The sequence below is a fragment of the Acipenser ruthenus genome, chromosome 30, assembly GCF_902713425.1.
Source record: "Acipenser ruthenus chromosome 30, fAciRut3.2 maternal haplotype, whole genome shotgun sequence".
Taxonomy (NCBI): Eukaryota; Metazoa; Chordata; class Actinopteri; order Acipenseriformes; family Acipenseridae; genus Acipenser; species Acipenser ruthenus.
The window spans coordinates 216,766-238,537 of NC_081218.1; the positions used below are offsets into that span (position 1 = coordinate 216,766).

The window sequence follows — 21,772 nt, forward strand, 5'->3', positions numbered from 1 at the left end:
TCTCCGTGGATGACATGCCCATAACACGCAGAAGCGTGTTTTAAGAACCGGTATACATGTACTGCAGCAGGTTGTATTGAAATGTGGACAGCAAGCATACTGTACTGTATGTAGGATTGATTAACCTTTTGCTCCAGTACAACTGCTGACCTAGAAAGAAACCTACTGATCAGCAAGTTGGATAAAAGTGGCTATTTTCTTTGGAGTGTGATCTCCTGTTAGACTAGTTGCTAAGAAGTGCTTGAAAAAACTATCTTGGCAGCGCAGTATTCCTGAGACCCAGAAAATTGATTTCTTGGTATGACAACATAAGAACGTTTATGAATGAGAGGAGGCCATTTGGCTCATCAAAGCTCGTCCAGTTCCTAGTGGCTCATTGATCTTAGAAGTTCAAGTCGGGTCTTAAAAGCCATATTTCCACCTGCCAATGGGACTGACTTGAAAGTGGTTTGAAATCAGGCTTGTTCAGCAGTAGCTCAAGATTTCATTTGGAACTCTGGCGGAACTCTATCTCTCCAACATGTGCTGACAGTGGAACTTACCTGGAGAGAGGGAACTAGGTGCATTCCTAGTTTATACAAAAAAAGATTCTGTGTTTTATCACTTTTTCAAATAAAACTCAGTCATTTATTGATGTACTACACACACCACTGCAGTTTAATACTATGTAGTACCCAGGCAGCTACAAAATATTATTGAATATTTTTTGAAAGATGAAGAGTTCAGTCAAGTACATTATTATCCATTCAGCCAATATCAAATTATTGTGAAATTACACCAGATCCCAAACCACATTATTGTTCAAAATCAAGCACTACTACTACTGTGCTGTGATTTCCAGATCTCTCAGCATAAATTAACAAATCTGTCAGTAAAGCACGCTGTTTGCTGCCATGACAATTACTGCATCTGCCCACTCAAAGAAGTGGGGTACATTTTCTACTATTTTTTTTGTTTGTTTGTTTGTTTCTGGAGCGAAGTTTCGCAAACTGGTTGTGCCAAGCTGCCGTTCTTGGCTGGGGATTCCACAGGGGGTGTTGCGTTGGCGCTCCCGTGCATCCAGGACACAGAATTGACAGGGATAGTCACCTCACCATGGTATATTACAGTGCCCCTACTGTCCAGGAATCCAGAGAGCTCAAACCAACACCTGCTAGGCTGGTCTTAGTCATCCAGGGGCCGGTAGCTCGTTGAGTTCCTGGGTATAAAGAAGCAAAACGGCTTGGCGTTGAGGTAACAAAACTGTTTCTTTGAAATTCGGATGAAAAAAGATGGGTATAAAATATTTTATCTAAATTAAAAATTCCCTACTCTGCACCATTCCCCGCCCCCCCCCCCCCCTGCTGTACAGTCTGTGTAAACTCCCTGACTGCTAGACAATACAGCCTTCTAGGTTTTCTGCGATATTAAGTTACACTGCTGATTAGCTACAATACTACTGTAACTGGTGTAGATTTGTATAGGAATACACAGCCGCCAATTATTACAAAAGATGTTTAGGAGTTTCTGTTCACTAACCACAATCTAATGAAGAGCCCGGCACTGTATTTCTAACGTCCCCTTCATTAATTAGAAATAGGAGAGTGGGTGGTGGAAGGCTTTATCATTTAAACACAGAGGAATCAATGCATTGAAATGGGAGCCAGTGGGTGCTTGCAGTGCAGTGCAGTAGCAGACTGTCACAGTGTGACGGAGTTCAAACCGATCTGCAATTCATATGCAATGCTTACTGGACTTTATTGGAACAGTTTCCACTGGAGTTAGCCATGCTAGGGCAGTCATCACAATGTGTGGGGAGATTATTCGAAAGAGGAAGCAGCTTGCAAAGCAGTCGTTCGAACATTTAGAGTCACTAAATTGGGATGTGGGATTCTTGTTTTACATGGTAAGATAACTGCCTTGAAAGGTCATGAATCTTCTACAAACTTTCACCATAGACTCCTCTCTCTTACAGACCTTTTGGAATGCAACTACCCAACTAGAAATGGGAGCTGTTGTGAAATCAAACAATGCAATCCCTGGGGGCACAATTAAATAGGAATGTTATATCTGATTGAAAGGTTTGTAACCATGAAGGACATCAATATGTGGAAAAGAATTCAGTGTCTCTATGTGAGCAACTTAAAAAACAGTCAAATGAACTCCAGTCACAGGCAGTCCTATTAGGTCTATGTCAGAGTGAGAAACACATTTAGCATGCAGGGTTTATTTAACTCTGCAAAATATAAAAGTCATGGTTTCTGAGATATGAGCTTTATAAAGTTATTGCCACAAATTGTGCAATACCCACGATCGAACCCAACTGAGAGAATCATAGGATACAGCTTTGTGCAGAGCATGAAGTCAATATCTCAAAGCATTAGGCCTTTATCACACAGAAACCAAAAAGTCACGACCCCAATATGACAGTCATCAACAACACAGCCAGGAAACACAATCAGTAGCGATTCGAGTTTAAACGTTCAGTCAGTTTAGAATTCCTCCTCACCCTCTAACGAGTGTCGAAGGCGTGCAAGTCAGCTATAGAAGGCAGCTCTAGGGTTTACAGTAGAATGTGTTTAGTGGAAGATTACTTATTCAATATTTATTCAACACGTTAAAGCACACAAAAAGACGGAGAATGACATCTGTATTTATCACGTTTGTAAGGTTGCTATTTATAAATGAATTCACCTATTCATATTTCTTCCATATACATTAATGTTGCAGTGAGTTAAAGTTTAAACCTTTAAAACGTGTTTAATCTGAGGAAAATGAAACAGAATCTAAAGCTCTCAACAGCAAACACAAAGAGCTATGTAATCACGGGAGCGCCTTGTGTGTTTATTGCCTTTAATAAACACAGTGGTTGAACTCCTTTTGTTTCAGAGAGTGTTTGACTGCTGTTCAAACTGGTTAAACCCTACAGTCATATACCCAGTCTAGCTAATACTCAGACACTTCCTCCAACAATGTGTACATAGTACTGTGTACAGCAATGTTTGTATAGTACTGTACATATCACTTTACATGAAAAGCACAGAGAGTCTGACACACTCTCAATTGCATGCTGGAGATACAAATCTTGCAGCACTGGATGCTTATTAAAAGAATAAGGGGCTGTATCAGGCCTGCCAAGTCATGCATGTTACAGTAGTATACGCACTGTGCTTCATTAAAAAAAAAATAATAAACAAAACAATACAACTTTCTAGCGACAGCACAGGAGGAAACACTGATCAGTGCATCCTTAGAGGGACTTCAAGTGTTACACCCTGCAAAGTTTCCAGGAAACTCACTGGTTTGCCTTTGCGGTGTCCCATGTTGTCTGTATCGCAGCGTTATAGTTTTAAACATATTGCAGACTCTTCTGAAAATGCAAATCACACACCATGGGTCATAAATCAACGGGTCAATACATTTCTCAACGTTTACTCAGGAGCGTTGACCAGGTTGAATAAAATAAACAGGATCGCATCCAGATCATGCTCCCTCCTGAGCAACACTGCTTTACTGCTCCCACAACACACTAGAGATGAAAGTTGGGTACAAGCGAGTCGGTTTTAAACACACTGCATTGGTGCAGCCAAGAGAACGGAACAGACCATTATTACACACGCCGTTGTTTAAACTGTGACAAATAAACTCTATACAGTGTTAGTGCATCGCTCCTACCAATCTATTACACAATTAGACAACGTAGAACGGAAGCTAAATTAATTGCGTATTTAATTATTGTTTAGTTTATTTCTTTCCACTCTACCTGCGTTTAATAAAGCTAGAATTTGAAATGTTAAACCGTGACTGTTTCTTAATTAAATTATATTATTGGACGATGAAGAAACAAGCTCAAAGCTATTTTCCTAGCTATACATTCCTTAAAGGAAATTGATTGCTTTACTGTGCAAGTATCCATTTAAAGAGCCTCCAATGTCATTTTAAATTTACTTTCTACATTCCCTGTACTAGTTCATGTTGCTTGTAGTCATTCTGTTGCTCCCATTATTTGGATAATCAAATTATTCAGATCGATCTGCTGAATTATTTACATTACTTTTGACATCAAGAAACTCCTAAAAGATGTTATATAAGCCCTTTACCCTTTAGATGCATCACATGCCACAAGCGTGGGATACGTGTTTGTTGTTGGATAATGTGAGTGGGAGAACACTGTTGGGGCTTGTAATTTACTGGGACATCCTCCTGCTGCGAATAAAAACCGTCTACCACGAACAACCATTGAGTATCCTCCATTTACTACAGCACTGAGCTGTAAATACCAGCGGGAGGGCTGTAGCACGTGACAGCAAGGCAGACTATCCACACACAAAGAGGACAGTTTCACACGGGGCTGCTCGGATTACAGGAGTACGGAAAAGCAACGTCTCACTTTGTTAAAAAATAAAATCCAGTGCTGGTTGTGTTGAACTGGTCTGTACTGCTTCTTTGCACTTACAAAAGGTACTTCGTAACTGAATTAAGACTCAGAAGCTTATGCAATTACCACATTCAGAGCCGTACTTGCATTCTTTAAAGCTTAGTATTTAGACATCTTAGTGTTTACATCCTCTGGCAGGCAGCTAATTGCCATTGATTGGATTTATTCGCCATACAATGGAGTTCACATAAAAAGCACATACTTAATTTAGCCATTAAAATTGCTGTGAAATATTCAGAGACAAAACAATGACGTCTTCATTTTTGGGTTGCATGATAGCTCTGCTAATGCTCCCAGTGGGATTGATTTGAAAGAGCTTTCAAATCCTGTTCATCAGTCAAATCTTTTATAAAAAGCGATGCAAAAAATGTAATCCATCCAGGCGATGTTTGACTTTTGCATTTATGATTGGATTGTACATTGTAGATTGCAGATGGAACTGGCTGCAGCCCCAGTTTGATACTGGGAATGAAATGAGATTGAGTTTTACAGTTTCATGTTGCAGATAGAAATGTTACATAAGATGAGAACATTGAGAACCTGGATATAAACACCCATTATAATACAGTACATGTTGACTGGTTCATCAGTTTTATTACTGGTATTTTATTTTCTAGGATACTGTGACTTCCTTGTTAGTGATTTCAGTTTATTGTCACCATTTTCTGTACAGGAGTAGCTTAGTGAAGGCTTGGACTTGATTCCTGAGCTAAGGAGGTATTGGAAATAAACTACTTCCCAAGTTAAGTGTTACAGAACACCACAGATTCAATGATGCTTTTAAATACCGGATTCCTTGGCTTCAAGGTTTATTTCATTACAGTTCTGTGATCAAGACAGTACTGGGACTGAGAAGCAGTAAACTAGAGGACTGGCTCACTGGTCACTTGACCTCCCAATGTGTGCCTCATCAGTCAAAGTTAAAAAAATAATTACATTTTCAACTGTACACTGGGGAAACAATCATTGACTGCTTCAATTGGAATAATCTGCACCACACCGTTCAAACACTAACCCACAGAGTTAGTCATTGCAGAGACTGAGTAGAACTTGGGGCATTCCTGGTTTTGTAAATGAATGTAAAAATCAGCCAAGTTCAGGTGTGTGAGTAATCACAATATAAACTGCCATCCCTGTATTATCAAACCAACCTGCTTTAGCACACTATATTCTCACTTTAAATCTGGTGTGGCCAGTGACCTCTAATAGAAGCCTACTTCCATTCTGTTCTCCAATTCTTGTGAAAGCTAAGAGGAATTACACAAGGGCAACTGGAAAACTGTCATTTTAAATATCTCAAATACACAGGTAGGTTTTATTCTACTGTATTGTTCTTTGGATTGGTTTGGATTTAAAAAAAAAAGAAAAATTCCCAATCACCATGGCCCATATTTATATAACACTAGTACACTAAACGCATCACAGTTAAATCCATTTATCAGTATGCTAGAGAACAGAGCTGCTGCAGTGAATCCTGATCTGTACACTTGCATGTTTAAAGTGGTTCATTTATTCAGATACTGTAAGGAAGACATCATTCCAGTCGCAGTGACAGCTTTGTGTTTACTAGGTCGAAGGCTTTTCATTCAGCCTCACCTACTATCTGTATTGTTTTACTACAGGGCACATTTTGTATTGGCTGGAGCTACAGAAATAAGCAGGTGTTGGAATGGGTAGGGTGCTGTTGGGAAATGGGATCATAAACATGTAATCAAGTACAAGTACAACAGTAATAGAAGATAAAAAAAATAATCTCTGCTGAATAGCATCTGCTGTACTTACAAGTCAGTGCCATATATATCCCTGGCCAGGGCTGTAATCATAGAGGTGTGTATTGTTTGTATCAATACAAGAACAAAATCGCTCATTGTAGTTCACTTAACGGTTCTGAAATGAAGAACACGTGTGTTTTGTACAGCAGTGGGTATGAATACATACGCTCCCTGATGTATATTTTTGTCTTTAACAAAATGGTCAAACGATCATTTGATATTAATTCTGTATCACACAAGTAGGCCATCAGGACCATTGCATGCATTGTGACCTGCACCTCGTATCTGTTGCACCCCGAGCAAGCATCACATAAAAGTAGATCACTCTGACCCACATTCCTACCATGCACATGTAGAAAGGTAAGCAAACAAATATAGACAGGCAGGCTCTTTGCATGTTCCCAGACTCTCTTGGGCTAAAGAATGTCCACCGGGTTACATCACAATTGGAAAAGCAGTTCTTTAGAATGTGCCAGACATACTGTACCAACTGAAATATCAAAACCCTGGCCCCCAAACACAGAGCATGCTGCAATGTAATATGATGCACATTTACCATGCCTCCAGGGATCCTTGGGCTCCACAGCCCCAGATATGATGTCCTGATCACAGGGAAAAGTGACCCTCTTCCCTCCAGGTTTGAGAAGCTCAGGAGGAGAGGGAGGTGAAACTGGACCCCCTCCTTGATTGGAGGCAACTTCCTGTAAATCGGTGTTCTGTGCAGGGGCTCCCAAATCTGCCGAGCAATCTGAAGCTGGTATTGGAACAGACTCCTGCACAGTCTGAAGTCTGTCACCCTGCTCTGGACTGACCTCTAATGAAGTGACTGATGTTTGCAAAGTTAAATCCACACATGCCGGCGCATCCTTCCCAGCATGGTCCAAACCTGAGTCCACAACTCTTTGACCACACTCAGCATCCTCCAGGCAGTTTCTCTGATCATGTGGCTTGTGATCAGCGTTTGAATTAGTTATGTGGGGTGCCTCTGTTTTAGTACTCCCATTAACCTCCCCACTCTCTCCAAGCTCCTGGTCCTGCAGGGGGACGGATTCAGCAACCCTTTCCAGTTCACAGACTCCCATCTCTCCCACTGACTCATCCTCCGCTCCAATGTGAAATTTCACCATCTCGCCAGCCATCACCTGCTGGCTATTCCGGGGGCAAATTCCAACTCTGTCAGCTAGTTTAACATGTGTCTTTTCTTTGGCATTGCTCAATTCTGTGCCAGTGTGATGCTCTTCTGTGTTCATTTTCTCATTTCTAGCCAACTATCAGGAGCTCAATTTAATTATGTATATGTAAATTACTTCTATATATATATATATATACATATACACACTATACAGTCTCTAAATATTCAAGTATGACCTTGCACTAAATCAGATATAGTGTGGCTTTCAGGAATGTCTACCTGCCTTTCTTGGCTTTACAGGTAGCTGGAGTTTTTTTTTTTTTTTTTTTGTGTGTGTGTGTTTTTCACTAAGTGTGTCTTATCTGAGTACAGATACAGCTGGTTCAATAGTCCATTACATTTTTCGTAGTGCAAACTTGTTGATGTTATGTGTTTATCCTCTAAGTGTATCTGATAAAGTCGTTTGTTTTATTAATAATCACATTTACAGAGCAACATAACTGCGTCGTATTTAAATTTAAAAAAGAATTATAATAATAATAAAACAATGCTACATAATCCCGGGTCTAGTTCATTCAGATGTTTACGTGTTTATTTTATTTATTTTTTTACTTCACTTTCCTCGTCTTTAATGTCAATAATAATAACAACACTATAGACAGATAGTCTAGGCTCGTGCTTACACAGACATCAAGTTAATAATATAATTATTCCTTCTGTGCAATTCATTTTGCTTTTCCGAGTTCCTGCCCTTTTGCCCCACCTAATCCACGACGTCAATTTACTTTAAATGTCACTGTTGTTTTCATACTAGGCTATCGCTTCGCATTTTTGTTTTCTTCCTTTGGTCTTTGTTATATTAAATCTCCGTCAAAACTTCGTCAGTCCCACCTTGGGTAATCGGCTGGGGATATGCTCCCAAGCGGGGTAGCTCGCATCCCGTCCAACACCCTTTTTACATTGACAGCTGATAAAACGTATCCTTAAATCCTCGACTCACTCCTCGTTCCTCTCTCACAAAACAAGCAAAACGTCTCCCGATCATCAACACAACAGCTCTCGCAGTCCTGAAGGAGGCGTCACTCTGCCACGGCAGTTTCACAGAGGCCGACTGAGAAGAAAAAAAACACATTATAAGCTTAATAATCAATCATAGCATGCATTTGAGTGCTTGCTTTTTATATTAAATGCCATATAAGTTTGGTAGTCATTTACCTATTCGTGTAACCCAACCCACAGTGTCGGCGAATCTACAGACTATTTCTCTTCGCTCAAATGCTTGTTGCCCATAATTGTCATCATCCGGCTGATATCCAGAACTAGTACGTCTTCAGATCAGCACTTTCAACACAGAACGTTCTTCAAAATAGACAGTACAGAAATACAAAAATAAAAATAAAAACTGTTCAGATGTATTTTTAAATTGTGTGCATTCTCGTTGTATTAATTTCTTACGTATAACTTTTGCAATAATTTTTTTTTTTTTATTAATTTTATTTTTTATTGAATCTTGGACTGGAGTGTTTCCACAGTGGCTACCCCCTACCCATGTGTTCAATAAACAAATCACTGGCTTTCTACCAGCCGTTAAGACAAGCTTTCTCGGGAGGTTTTGCGTAGAAAGTACATACTCCTGTTTATTTAGATAATATACTAACAACGTAATGCTATGTTTCGTATTTCAATTCAACATTTGCACGTATTATAAAAGTAAATGCCAATGTTTTGGAACTCGGTGTTGCAAAACACAAACATCATCGAGTACATCGTATCCTAGAAAAAACAAACAAACACAAAACGTTCATAAAACAGCTCAGTAAAACGCAATTAAAGATGTCCAGATGTTGTCTAATTTATTGCCATACAATTCTATTGATTTTAGATTATTTTTTTTTTTAAATGTCCAAGTAATTTGAAACCTAAAATTATACTCATAATTCAAGAAATCCAGTTCTGCAATTTTTATCCAGTTTGTGAAAGCCAAGTAATTCCAAGCACTTCCTGTAGGTGGAACTGACTGCTCCCCTTATTTCTAGGGATCCCATGTCGGTATATCCATAAATATAATCAATCACTTTAGGGCTGGTTAAGTGGACATGAAAATAAGTCAACTCCCAAAATGCCAGACAGACCCTTTGTATAGCCTATGTAAATGTAAATAATATCTCAATAAACCATCTCTTTGAGATCCTGCATGGGGATGTCAAGCACTATACACTAAATGGTTCCTTCATTTCCACACATACAGAGCCTCGCCTGCTGTCTCCTTATGATCTTCCTAAAATCCAAAGTTCACCTTGGAAGAAGGTAAAGCCATCTGCTATAGGTGTAGGAGATGAATCCAATTAAATTAATGTGATTTTCAAAAACAACAAATACTTATATCGCACACACAACTTTTAAACAACTCAGTCAAAAGCATAAGGTGCTTACATACACGTACCTTACACTTCAACATTTCAAATGTGTTTATTTAACCAGGTTAGAAACCTTGAGACATGCATCTCATTTACAAGGGGGTCCTGGCAGGAGAAGACGACAAGAAATAACATGACCAGCTTTACTATGCCAGTAGAAATGAGACCTAAAGCATTGAAACGTGTCCCTTTTTGAATCATTTTGAATTGCTGTTTGTTAAATGATGAAACCCTGCTGCCTGTAGACTATGTTGTACTGTATATATTTGGAATATGTGCTTGTAATGGATCAGAATAGATGTGTGTCCAGCCCTTGCCTTTACATTCTATTGCATGGGCTGAGATGTCAGATCATTACAGGCTAATAAGGTAACCCCCATATTAAATACCTGGTCTGTTCCTCTAAGTCTATGCCCTTTTCAGAGCTGCAGATCTCCCAGCCACACAGGCTCTCCTCTGGAGTGAACACTGGGGCTTTCTGAGTCTCTGGACAACCTGGACAACAGAGATGGGCCAAATATTCACATTGAGACCATGTTATATTGAGACCAGCTATACGTCAAATGCACTTCCATTTTATACACATATAGTTAAGCTTTCAAGTGCTGTGTGATAATTATGTGGTTAGGAGCCTCTCTAAGTATTTGCACTGGTTCATCACTGCGTCTAGACAATTTCACATGTTGCATGCAGAGCAGAAAGATTTTTGCTGGTCCATATCCTTTTGCTCATCTTCTCCACAGACCTATTTCAACAGCACAATAGCTGCAAACTCTAGTTCTCATCGCCCTTAATTCGCGCTACCATGCTGTGTGTTTTTTACATGTTCGGTGGCCGCACCTCTAATCACGTTTACAGCGCATTTCTCTGCAAAATGTGTCGGTCTGTCATACAAAGAGTGCAAGAGAAAATACCCTCTCAACATGATCAGAGGCAGCCGGCGAACACTTACATACATATTATCAGTCAATAAAGCTAAACATAAAAACAGGCGTTTGGAATGCTTGGTCGGTGACATTGGGAGTGTGAGATCTATGCTCTTAGTGTAGTTGCTGCTAACGTGTTCCAAAGCGGGGCGTGACATCATTACTTGTATCAATGGGCTTTAGAGCGAGAACATTGATGTGTTAAAACATTTAATACTGAATTGAACTGATGGTGTCAGCACACGGGCACCACTGTATTTACTGTGAACGGAAATCATGGCATTAAAGTTCTCAAAGTGCTTTAAACACCACCACATGTCTTGTGCTGCACTCTACTGGTGACTCAGTGCAGTGACTCATTCCTTGAGAAAATAGGCGGAACTGAGTCACCGACTCCTCCAGACTTTCCAGTGAGCGCTGACTTGAGATAGACAGATTTTCCACAATTCTCTGTCGACAATTGATGGGAAATTCATTGTGGTGTTAATGGAATAAAAAGTCATTCGCAAACACTGTTGCACATGTTCGCCATAAGTATGGTTAACACACGTTTTAAAGGAAGGTAAATAGATGAAGATTTTGTTTTGCTCATTAAAGCACAGGAGAGTGTGTATTCACAAACACAGAGGAGGGCATCATTCGCTACTTGTATCACTATTTACCAGCTCTGTAGTCGCAAGGCAGGTACATGTCTTATGCTGGTCAGTATTATTAACTCATCAGCCACTAGTACAGCACAGTGTAGGCAGCATGTGTGCCTAACCTAGCCATGGCAAGTTTGCAAGCTCCAGATCAAAGCATTGAAAGGTCTTTACAGGTGGAATTAGGGCAGCTGAATTGCTGTATCCCTTGAGAGTTGCAGCCTGCAACTGAATAAAGTGAGAACCTGCCTGCAAGCTTATAACATATAACTTTAATATTCAACTCACAACTCATACCCATAAGCCACACAGTGATACCTAGCTTCTGCATTTTGGGTGTAACATCTTGTGGGATGTCTCCACCATGTCTATCTCCCATCTCTGAAGAAGGTACCTTACACAGTAAGATAATATTGCCACATTCCCCTAAATAGAAGGAGCTAGACCAGTCCTTTCAAACTGCATCACAAAAGCACACAACTCTGTGCTGTGACCAATCAGAGTTAGCTAATAAGACCTAGAAAGCAGGAGCTGGGTACTGAATCCTCCCTCACTCACCTTCCTGGGCCTGTTGTTCTCCTCCTCCTCCTCCTCCTCCTCCTCCTCCTCTGAGGGTCTCCCTGGGCTCTGCTTTTCTGCTTCTCTGAGCCAGGGGAGGCAGCTGAACAGGTCCCCTTCTCCTGGGAGGGTTTCTCACTCCTGTTTGCCATTTCTCCAGGGGCTTTCTGCTCACTCTGACCACCCCAGTCAGCTGGGCATGAGCTGAGTATTTGAGTTTGTTATGATTGGGTCCTCTGGTCCCTGCCTGTGCCCTGCTGAGGGAAGATCCGGGCCAGTGACCCTGCATGGAGGGAGCTGCCGTTCTGTCCTGCTAGTCGAAGACTGAGCTCGGAAATCTGAGGCTGATAGTGGAATATGAATGATTCAGTTTTCTGAGTTTTCCTTCTTTAGTTTTCTGTGTGCTACTGTGAGATAGGAGAAGATAGGGTTATGAGATAGAATAGATGGCAATTAATTTAGTAGAGGTTGCATTAACTAGCATTGGGTAGCGTCGTTGAAGGCTACCTTGACTGTGTTTATTATTAAGAACAGGAGAAAGTTAGCAAACGAGAGGCCATTCAGACCACAAGTGGTCATCTGGTTCCTAGAATCTGACTCTGTCAAGTTCTTTAAGGACCCCAATGATTCAGCAATAACAACATTATTATTATTATTATTATTATTATTATTATTATTATTATTATTATTATTATTATTATTATTATTATTATAATTATTATTATTATTATTATTATTTGTTTCATTAAAGTATGCATGTTTTACATTACATTTAAAGGAAGTTTTAACATCCATTTCTTACCTCTTTTTAGCTTTGGCACCTTATCACTGGTCCCCCTTTTCTTGTGTTGAATATCTTTTAGTACTTTAATTTAAGATTAACGTTTTTCAAGTATAGCACTATACCTTTTGATTTTAAGATAATGAATAGAAGTACATTTTTAGTAATATTTATCTGAAGTTATCGATCACTTTAATGCCATTTGTGGCAAATGAAACAGCACTAACGCATTGAACTGTTCTTTTCAGCATGATGATGTCATAATCCCATTAGTGTGATGTCATTATAACACGCAGGTGTATTCTTGTCGGAGTTCAATGTTGCTGCACTGCAAAACTGAAACAGATCAATTTGAATATACGAAAAGTAATCACAGGAGCCACAAGGGGGTAGCACTCTCTCTCTCTTCCAAGCATCATTTTTCTATGCTGCTTGTTGTATGTCATGTGTTTGTCGTTTTATTTAAAGCAGTAAAGAACATATTTCCTGTAAACTGTTAAACATTTTATTTGATATATGTCTGAGAAAACGCTGAAACGACTATGCATAAAGAAACAGGCATGTACTATTCTTATCACAGCACAGAAACCAGGACCAAAGGACACAGCTTGAACTGTACTGAAAGTTATTTCAAGTGATCTTGAAAGATAGGAAACAGCACAGCAAGGTCCAATACATATTACTAGTATTGTTATAACTTATATAGAGATGACAGTGGCTGTTTAAGCAGAGACTGCTAATCTTTCGGCTGCTACAGTTCTGTGATGGGGGCCAAAACTAAACCCTAAACTCATTTAATTTCCCTTCAACTCCACGTCTCTAGTGGTAAAATGAATGCATCTGAATCATAACTTAAACTGCCCCTTTACTAGTAGCTGTCAAAGAATATTAAACTGTGATGCACTGTGGTTTCTTTCAGAAACCAGTTGTCATTTTCTAGTCTTTCATTGACCTTTACGGAAATCAAGTTTTATTTTTAAATACGGTTTTACCCTTGGGCCAAAAAAAAGAAAAAGGAAACTATCCCCAATCCAAATTAAATATTTTAACAATACATTGGAACATTCCTGGGTTTTTATTCAATCCACATCTTTTTTTTCTAATTATTAATGGTCTTTTTGTGCCACAGACAATTCTCTGGTTGGCTGGAGTGAGAAAGCACAGACGTATCCTTCGTTTTGTTTGCTTTGACATGCCTGTTAAAGGTACATTTGCTAATACAGTAGAGCATTGTGAGATCAACACGAACTGGAGAAATGTGTAAGAGCTAGATGACCCATGCGGGTTGGGTTACAGTCTGTCCAAGGGGTAAGAGAATAGACAAAAGGCATTGAGCAGACTGTAAATTCAAAAACAGCTAGAGTGTGAGAATGATGGAAACATTGATGACCATGATGTGAATAGCAATGCAACGTTTCTGAAAGGTAATTCCATGAACGGATGTAAATGCATCTTTATAGGTCTGCAGATTGCTTCTCTCAGGAACTTATGCTAAATAGTGTTTACAGACCCACACATCCGCAGAATGTTTAATACTGTAATACCTTGTTTCATTACAATTGAACACACGGTTTTCCCGATATAAGGTGAAAGTGTAACGTATGTACTGTACTTCCACTATAACCTCATTGCTGGGAATTGATGACCCTGCAAGGGTTAATAAACAGGTGCCAACAATTAGTTGAGCGTCCCTTGAAATGGATTGTTGCGTCTGTAACAGGCAGCGTTGTGTGAGGCACTGCTGTTACACATTCTGGCTTCTTAATTCACTTTGGATCATTTTCTGTTTCAGATGTCAGGTCCTGGTGAAAGCACCCCTATGGTCTCCAGAGAGCTCAGAAGCATGTGTGAAACAATTAGTTGCTTGTGTGTCTAGCCAAAAAGTGTAGAGTACAAATCCAAGGAGGTTATGATGAGGTTGCCTTAATGCACTGATGAGATTGCACTTAGAGTACTGTGTCCAATTCTGCGCACTAAAGGGACACTGTGGCCCTGGAACGAGTTGACATAGTTAACCCTAACCAATACTCTAAGCACAGCACAGAGAACAGGACCAGAGGACACAGAAATTAATTGGAGATAGACTTTGAACAGATATAGGGAGACACTAGTCAAGCAGCTGAAGGAGATACTTCTTCACACAGAGAGTGGTGAGGGGATGGAATGGGCTGCCTAGTCATGTTGCTGAAGGAGACACTTCTTCACACAGAGAGTGGTGAGGGGATGGAATGGGCTACCTAGTCATGTTGTTGCAACAGAACCATAGGATCCTTTAAGAACCAACTTGACAAAGTTCTGAGATCAGTCAGCTACTTGGAACCAGAAGAGCATGGTTGGGCCTCCTCTTGATAACATTTCTTATGTTCTTATGATTAGCCTGTCCCATTGAATCTCTGCCTCGAATGGGGGTACAAATACATGCAGGTTAATGGTAATACAGGCTAATTGTTAATACAGGTTAATGGTTAATGGTTAATACAGGTTAATGGTAATACATGTTAATGGTAATACAGGTTAATGGTTAATGGTTAATACAGGTTAATGGTAATACATGTTAATGGTAATACAGGTTAATGGTTAATGTTTAATACAGGTTAATGGTAATACAGGTTAATGGTTAATGGTTAATACAGGTTAATGTTTAATACAGGTTAATGGTAATACAGGTTAATGGTTAATGGTTAATACAGGTTAATGTTTAACACAGGTTAATGGTAATACAGGTTAATGGTTTGAATTGAATTGCTTTATGGTTCTCCAGTGTTTTGTTTAGTGCTATGAAAAATACCATTACAAATCAAACACATGTTGAACATAATGTGTGCATCTTTAATATAGGAAAGTGTGATAGCTAGAAGTGATGGTAATACATATCAGATAAGATTTAGTGAAATTGTTTTGTTAGCTACTTGAAGACACAGTCTGCTGTTCCTTTAAGTCCACCTGTACCCTGCAGCCCATAGAGGCAGCCAGCAGCACACGAAGCAGATCCTCAACACAAGCAGCCTTTGTTCCTGATTTAAGAGGACCACCTGCACTACTTGACAAGTGGCCTAGATTTTATTTTTTTCAAAAAATCTATGTTGTTCAATGCAAAAGCATTTGTGGCGAGTGTGACTACAAATCATTTATGAATCTGACTTCTGGATGTTTTGTTTTTTTTTCTTTATTGGGTTGTCAAGCTGAGAATGTTGCGAGTTCGCACAGAAGTGTGTTCCCAAGGAGCAAATCAATCTTTTAAATAACCCAGATCCAAGAGTTTCAAGCTAATCTATTTTACACTCAGCCGAGACTTGTGATGAAGGGCACCTGGTATGAACAGATGATGAAGTCATTTCTTTCCTTTCACTCTTTTTTAAAAAATTTCCAGTCATTTATTTGCCTGTCAGATAACGGATCTCCGTTTTTGTAGTAAAACAGAAAGCGCAGAAGTCACTTGTCATGAGGCCAGTAATTACACCGAGAAACTGGTCTACTTATAAACAGTCTACTTCACTTGAAGAGCTAACTATGCAAATAGCATTCAACTTTTTTTGAACCTGCAATGAATGAACAACTACAAATTCAATGACAAACATTGTAGTTATATATTACATATTATGATGTAATACAGGTTATTTAATGAAAATGATATGAAGTATCCCTTTAAGGAGTGTTTTTTAAAACTCTGGTTATTGCTTGTTCAACCTCTGCATAAACTGTTTTTATTGATATATCTGTTTAAAAGAGAAAAAGCTGAACGAGACAAACAAGATAATCTAACCAGAAATATACAGTTTCTAGGGAACCAAAGGAAAACATCCAGCATGGAGGTTAACTACCCAAAGGTTACATGACACAGATATTGCCAAACTACTGTCTCTTAATCACTTCCAGATGTCTGGGTGGTTTTCAGATCAAATAGTTTTTTTTAGTAAAAAAGCAGAGGAAAGAAACAACACCAAAGCAAAACCTGTATGAAGTGCAAATCATTTTAACCAATGTCAACAAGTGTTTTTTTCCCCCTCTCTTCAGCTTCTCCTGCTTTGTTTTTTAATCTTTGTCAAGAAAGTTGAACATTTTTCACTTATGAGAGATATCATTTTCCATCCGGAACACGTTTTTCCATGAACTTTGCTCCGATGTGATAGTTTAAACAGGGCTACTGTCCTGGCGCCAGGCCTCTCCCTGAGAATGGAGAAGTCATTTAGGACAGGGGGGTCATTTTTCACTGCGGACGAGATTCCAAAAGCTTCAGGACTAGGTCTACACAGACACACATGTGGGGATTGTAGTATTTCAGGCGACATTAGCCAATTATATCAGAATTAATGATTCCTAAATCCAAACCCTAGTAACCCCTCGTGGGACTGAAGTACAAGGGAAGATTTGCTTCTTCACATTTGATAATTATTTCCACACACCCTAATTAAATCCTCTTTTCAAGTTCTGCAAATCAGGTGCATCGATCTCACAGTAATCCTGTTAGCATTTCGGATGTCCGCACTCAAACAAAAACTCAGAAATGATGTCAGAATGTCTTCATCTCTTTATTTTTATTCTTTATTCATTGATTATGGAGGAAGTAAAACCAAACCTCAAGCGTTTAACATAGTGCACATTCCGAGTGATATTTATATACAAACAATACAATTATTCATTTAAACACCTTAATACAAAACAATTGCATTTTGTCAGTGCTATGTTACATAAAGGTAGTTCTAACTGATACATTTCAATGGACTATATTTTAATCTTCCTCCATTTAACTATACAGAGAACATCGTAATTGATAAACAGTTCCCAATGATCATTTTAACAAATATAATCCATCAATAAATACAGATGTTGGTTTAAAATATTATAATGTGCCCAATATAACATGTAATAATTGTATTTACACCAAATATTAAACCCAAATATAAAATTGTGTACCATATTGTATTTTAAAAACCTTCACATCTACAGTGTCTGTTGCTGATCACTCAGAATAGCTGTCTGATTTTGATCTATCTATCTATCTATCTATCTATCTATCTATCTATCTATCTATCTATATAAACAGTCCATTGAGATAAATTGAGGGATGTTGTAAAACCTGTTAAGGATTAATATGGAAATGTATCTATTAGAACTACTTTTATGTCATTTTTTATGTCATTTAATGATCACATGTGTACTATTCTCGGCTAAAGTATATTATACCCTTGGGAGCATTTTAAAATGGCGATAGCTAATAGAATAATTCCTTGCATTTGCTATGTGGCTCTCACATGTGCAGATTTCATAGAAACACATGTTATAGCAAAGATGTATTTTCATTTTTAAAAATGATACCATACTAGGTTAAGAAAGCTGTTCATTTCACAGGAGAGTGACACTTTCTCTACAATACCTGCTTTCTTGTTATTAATAATCTAGCTGACTGATTGCTTTGAAGCAAGTGTCAGGGAGAGGTTAAATGGCATGGTATTTATTATTCTTATTTTTTTTTAATTTAGAGTGCCCAATATTATTACCTCCATTATCCTCCCTAATTCAGGATGTCCAAGAATGTTCCCTCACAGCAGCGATCCCCACAACCAAGCCAATTGTCTCTTCCATCCAGAAGCTCTACAGTGACCATTGACAACCTACCGTGCCATAGAGGACAAAGGCCAGCCTGGCATGTGTCTGCTTCAGCTCACCGGGCCCCTGTGGAATCCCCAACAAAGAACTGCAAGCACAAGGCAAATCTAGGAATGTGCGCTCCCCCGAGTGTATTACTGACCCTTCACACCACGTGGCCTTTACCAGGAGAGCCACTCAGGGTTAACACATGTTAACAGACCACCTGAAAGTAAACATGAGAAGTGAAAGCTTCCTTTAACCTCGATTTGTTATCTCTTCGTGTCCTGTGCTTGTTCTCCCGATTGAACGGAAGTGATGTTACTACGCAGACATACACAGACATATGCAGGCATTCGAGTTTGTTGTGCACACTAGAAATAGCAGGGTGAGCAGAGATTTTGTTGCATGACAAATACTTAGAAAAACTCCTTTCCCTGTTGTCAACTGAGCCACTGACACACACAAAGATGAAAGCAATGCGAGGGGGGAAACGTTCTTGACTGGAATCAATTAGCACTGGTTTGTAAAGGCAGGCCCAAACAATGAAACCCATAGAGGTGTAGCTGCTCACTGGGTTGATCTGCTGATGGGTCATTACGTCTGGCTTCATGACTGACACATGACAAGCAAGCGCACTGTTTTATATCTGCTAATCAACTTTACAGACCTTTCATTCTGTATTGTGAGAGCTCCCATTTGGGTTCCAAATTCTAAAGGAAAGCCCCCTGGTGTGAGAACAGAAACAACAAGCAGTCTTACTGTAAGTGGGCACAAGAAACCTCAGCTTCAATAGAAGGATTGTTAGCTGGTGGTATGCATCTATACTATTAGCATTTATTAGGAAGTATGACATTCAAATGCTACCAGTCTTAACAGTTATCACTAAAGAAACTCATTGGGTGTAGTCATTAACTATCAATGGCACAGCCCTGATGCTGGGATATATATGGTTTTAGGGCAGTGACTATCTAGTAGAAGTACATGCTTACAGGCTACAGAGTACAAGTGTTTAAATAACCAATACACAGATGCTTACAGCTCTATAATATAGGGTTATAGGCAGTCTGTGTTATATAGGCACGAGTAGAAAGGAGGTGGTACGCCATTGTCATTTTCATTGAAAAGAGGGAAAAGGTTGATGAAGAGAATACTGTTAAGTGTTTGTGATACATAGCTGATTGTGGTTTTTGAATTGACTTTGCGGTTGAAGTGGATACGCTGTGATTTTTAAAAAAAATTTACTTTAAATACGTTAGCCCTAGAGTTTTTACAAAGTAAATAAGGGTCAATATTTCATGCGGCAAAGTTGCCCTCATGAGATTACTGTAGAACAATATTAGATTTCCAAAGACCAATGTAATAATAAAACAAAACACATTACTGTCTAAATGATTTATAGGGCTTCTGGTTGACAAGAAACAATAAAAACCACAAACTGCTATGAAGAATGCGCTGTATAAAAGGTCTAATTAGGTAGACTTTGAAAACACACAGCACAAACTTCCCTAATGCATTTGTCCTAGTGTGGTGAATCATAGATGTTAAATTACTAATCGGAAAACATTCACCCTGCCTGTGATGAAAAAAAAAAATAAATCAGCTTTAATGTTTCTCTAGAGCATAGTGTTCCTCAGAAAGTAAATGTGCATTGCTTTTCATATGTCAGTTATCAGTCATGTTCAGGAACATGTGCTAATTTAATATTTCGTCCTCAAGGAAAGATCCTCTTGTTTGCAATTCATCAAATTCAATGAACTCTTTTCTTTATGAAGTTTTTTTTAAGCATGTTCCCTCTACAATCTGGTTTGAAAATCCCCTGTAAACATTTCTAGTCTAATAAGAGGGCAACCACGCAATTGTTTTTTGACCCAAGTTGTCATTTGTACTTGCAAACATATTTGAATGCTTCCATGTGAAAAATAAATATGATGTATCTGAAATATCTCTAAAATATCTGTTTTTAATTAGACTGCTGGAAATCTTTCAGCCAATCAGAGCGCATGTTTAGCCTGCTGTATTCCACGACACGTCACAGAGAAACCCCACTGCTGAGACTGACCGCAGGACAATGTCAAGGCGAAGGGTAGTTTCAATCTCAGGTGGGAAAAGAAGGCACTGGCCAACATTTGCCTGCATTCTCTAATCTCTAGCAACCTCCAATTGTCCCAGGTGAATGTTAGTGCTAATAACCTTTCCTGTTGGTTGCTTTCCTGGACAGAGGAATGTTCTCTGGGTGCAGCTATCACTGGTATTGACGGCGAGCTGTTGATCTTATTATGCCATTCTTACACTGCTCATACCAAGCATCGCAGCGCCCAATCATGATGCCAGGCAACGCAGCACCCCTTCATGATGCCAGGCAACGCAGCACCCGATCATGATGCCAGGCAACGCAGCACCCGATCATGATGCCAGGCAACACAGCACCCCTTCATGATGCCAGGCATCGCAGCACCCGATCATGATGCCAAGTGAAGTGACCCTGGCTCAGAGCCTCCTTCCATCCTGTAAGAATGTGCTTCAGGGTAGCCGGTGATGAACACAAAGGACATGCAGGGTTCTCTTCTACCTACACGTTCAGGCTTTGCTTTGAAGGAAGATCATACGTGGACCTGATCAGGAAGCTGGTCCTCCTCTGCTACCTTTGTCCACAGATCTCACCAGCCAATCTTACACTGTTCCACATTTTCCCATCTCATCCATTCTCCCTGCTTAGCCTGGGACACCGCCTTGACCTTGACACATCTCATACTCTCCTCCTGCTTTTGCACGTCAGTGACTACCAACTTCAGACAGGACACCATGATGCACCGTTAGCAGTCCCACAACAGGATCGACTTGCTGGGTGGTCACATCTTTATTTCTACACAGCACACACACAAACGTTTGAAAAAAAACAAAAAAAAACGTTTTAGCTAAGTTTAGAAAAACCAGACCTGGTGGCACCTCACTGTATTTTTGTGGTTTTCACAGTACAAAATGGACAGGCTTTGGAAAGAGTGCAGAGAAGAGAATATAGACTAACCATAGCTATAAGGAATGAGTTCTGGGGGTAGCTGAGGGTGAAATGATTTACCCTAAAGTACAGAATTGTTAAGGTGTACTTATCACAGAGAGCAGGACCAGAGAAAACATTAGGAAGTCGTTGCTGATACATTGGGATCCTTCAAGAGCAAAATGGGGTATTAATGAGCTATTATTACAAACTGGAGGAGCATCAGTCGGCCAGAAATGTGTCATAAAAGAAAATAACGGCAAAAAAAACTCCACATCCCTGTCATTCCTAAGCTAAGAGAGTTCAGGTTTCTGCTCATGTCAGGACTTGAAGAAATTTAAATCAGCCCAATATACTGTAATTATATAATACAGTCTCTGCCATAGAAAACTGCTAAAATAAATGATTGGTACTGCCATCTTGCCATATTGTACATATTAATAAAAAATAGACCATTAAAATCAGCAAAAATATATAAGAGGGGAACATTCTTCTGGTGTGTCTCAGTTGTAGAAGGAAAATAAAAGACAAAAAGTCTCCATTT

At 39.3% G+C, this 21,772-nt stretch overlaps 1 protein-coding gene across 1 annotated transcript in view; it reads right to left on the bottom strand.

The window, feature by feature from the left end:
- ppp1r37 (protein phosphatase 1, regulatory subunit 37) overlaps positions 1–8,678 on the bottom strand; it is a 32,441-nt gene extending 23,763 nt beyond the window's left edge. The window contains exons 1-2 of the mRNA XM_033993595.3: positions 8,537–8,678; positions 6,746–8,432 (exon numbers count right to left, since the gene is read on the bottom strand). Of these exons, the coding sequence (XP_033849486.3) occupies positions 6,746–7,439 (694 nt within the window). The 5' untranslated portion in view covers positions 7,440–8,432; positions 8,537–8,678. The remainder of the gene's footprint in view (positions 1–6,745; positions 8,433–8,536) is intronic.
- Positions 8,679–21,772: the final 13,094 nt, after the last annotated feature.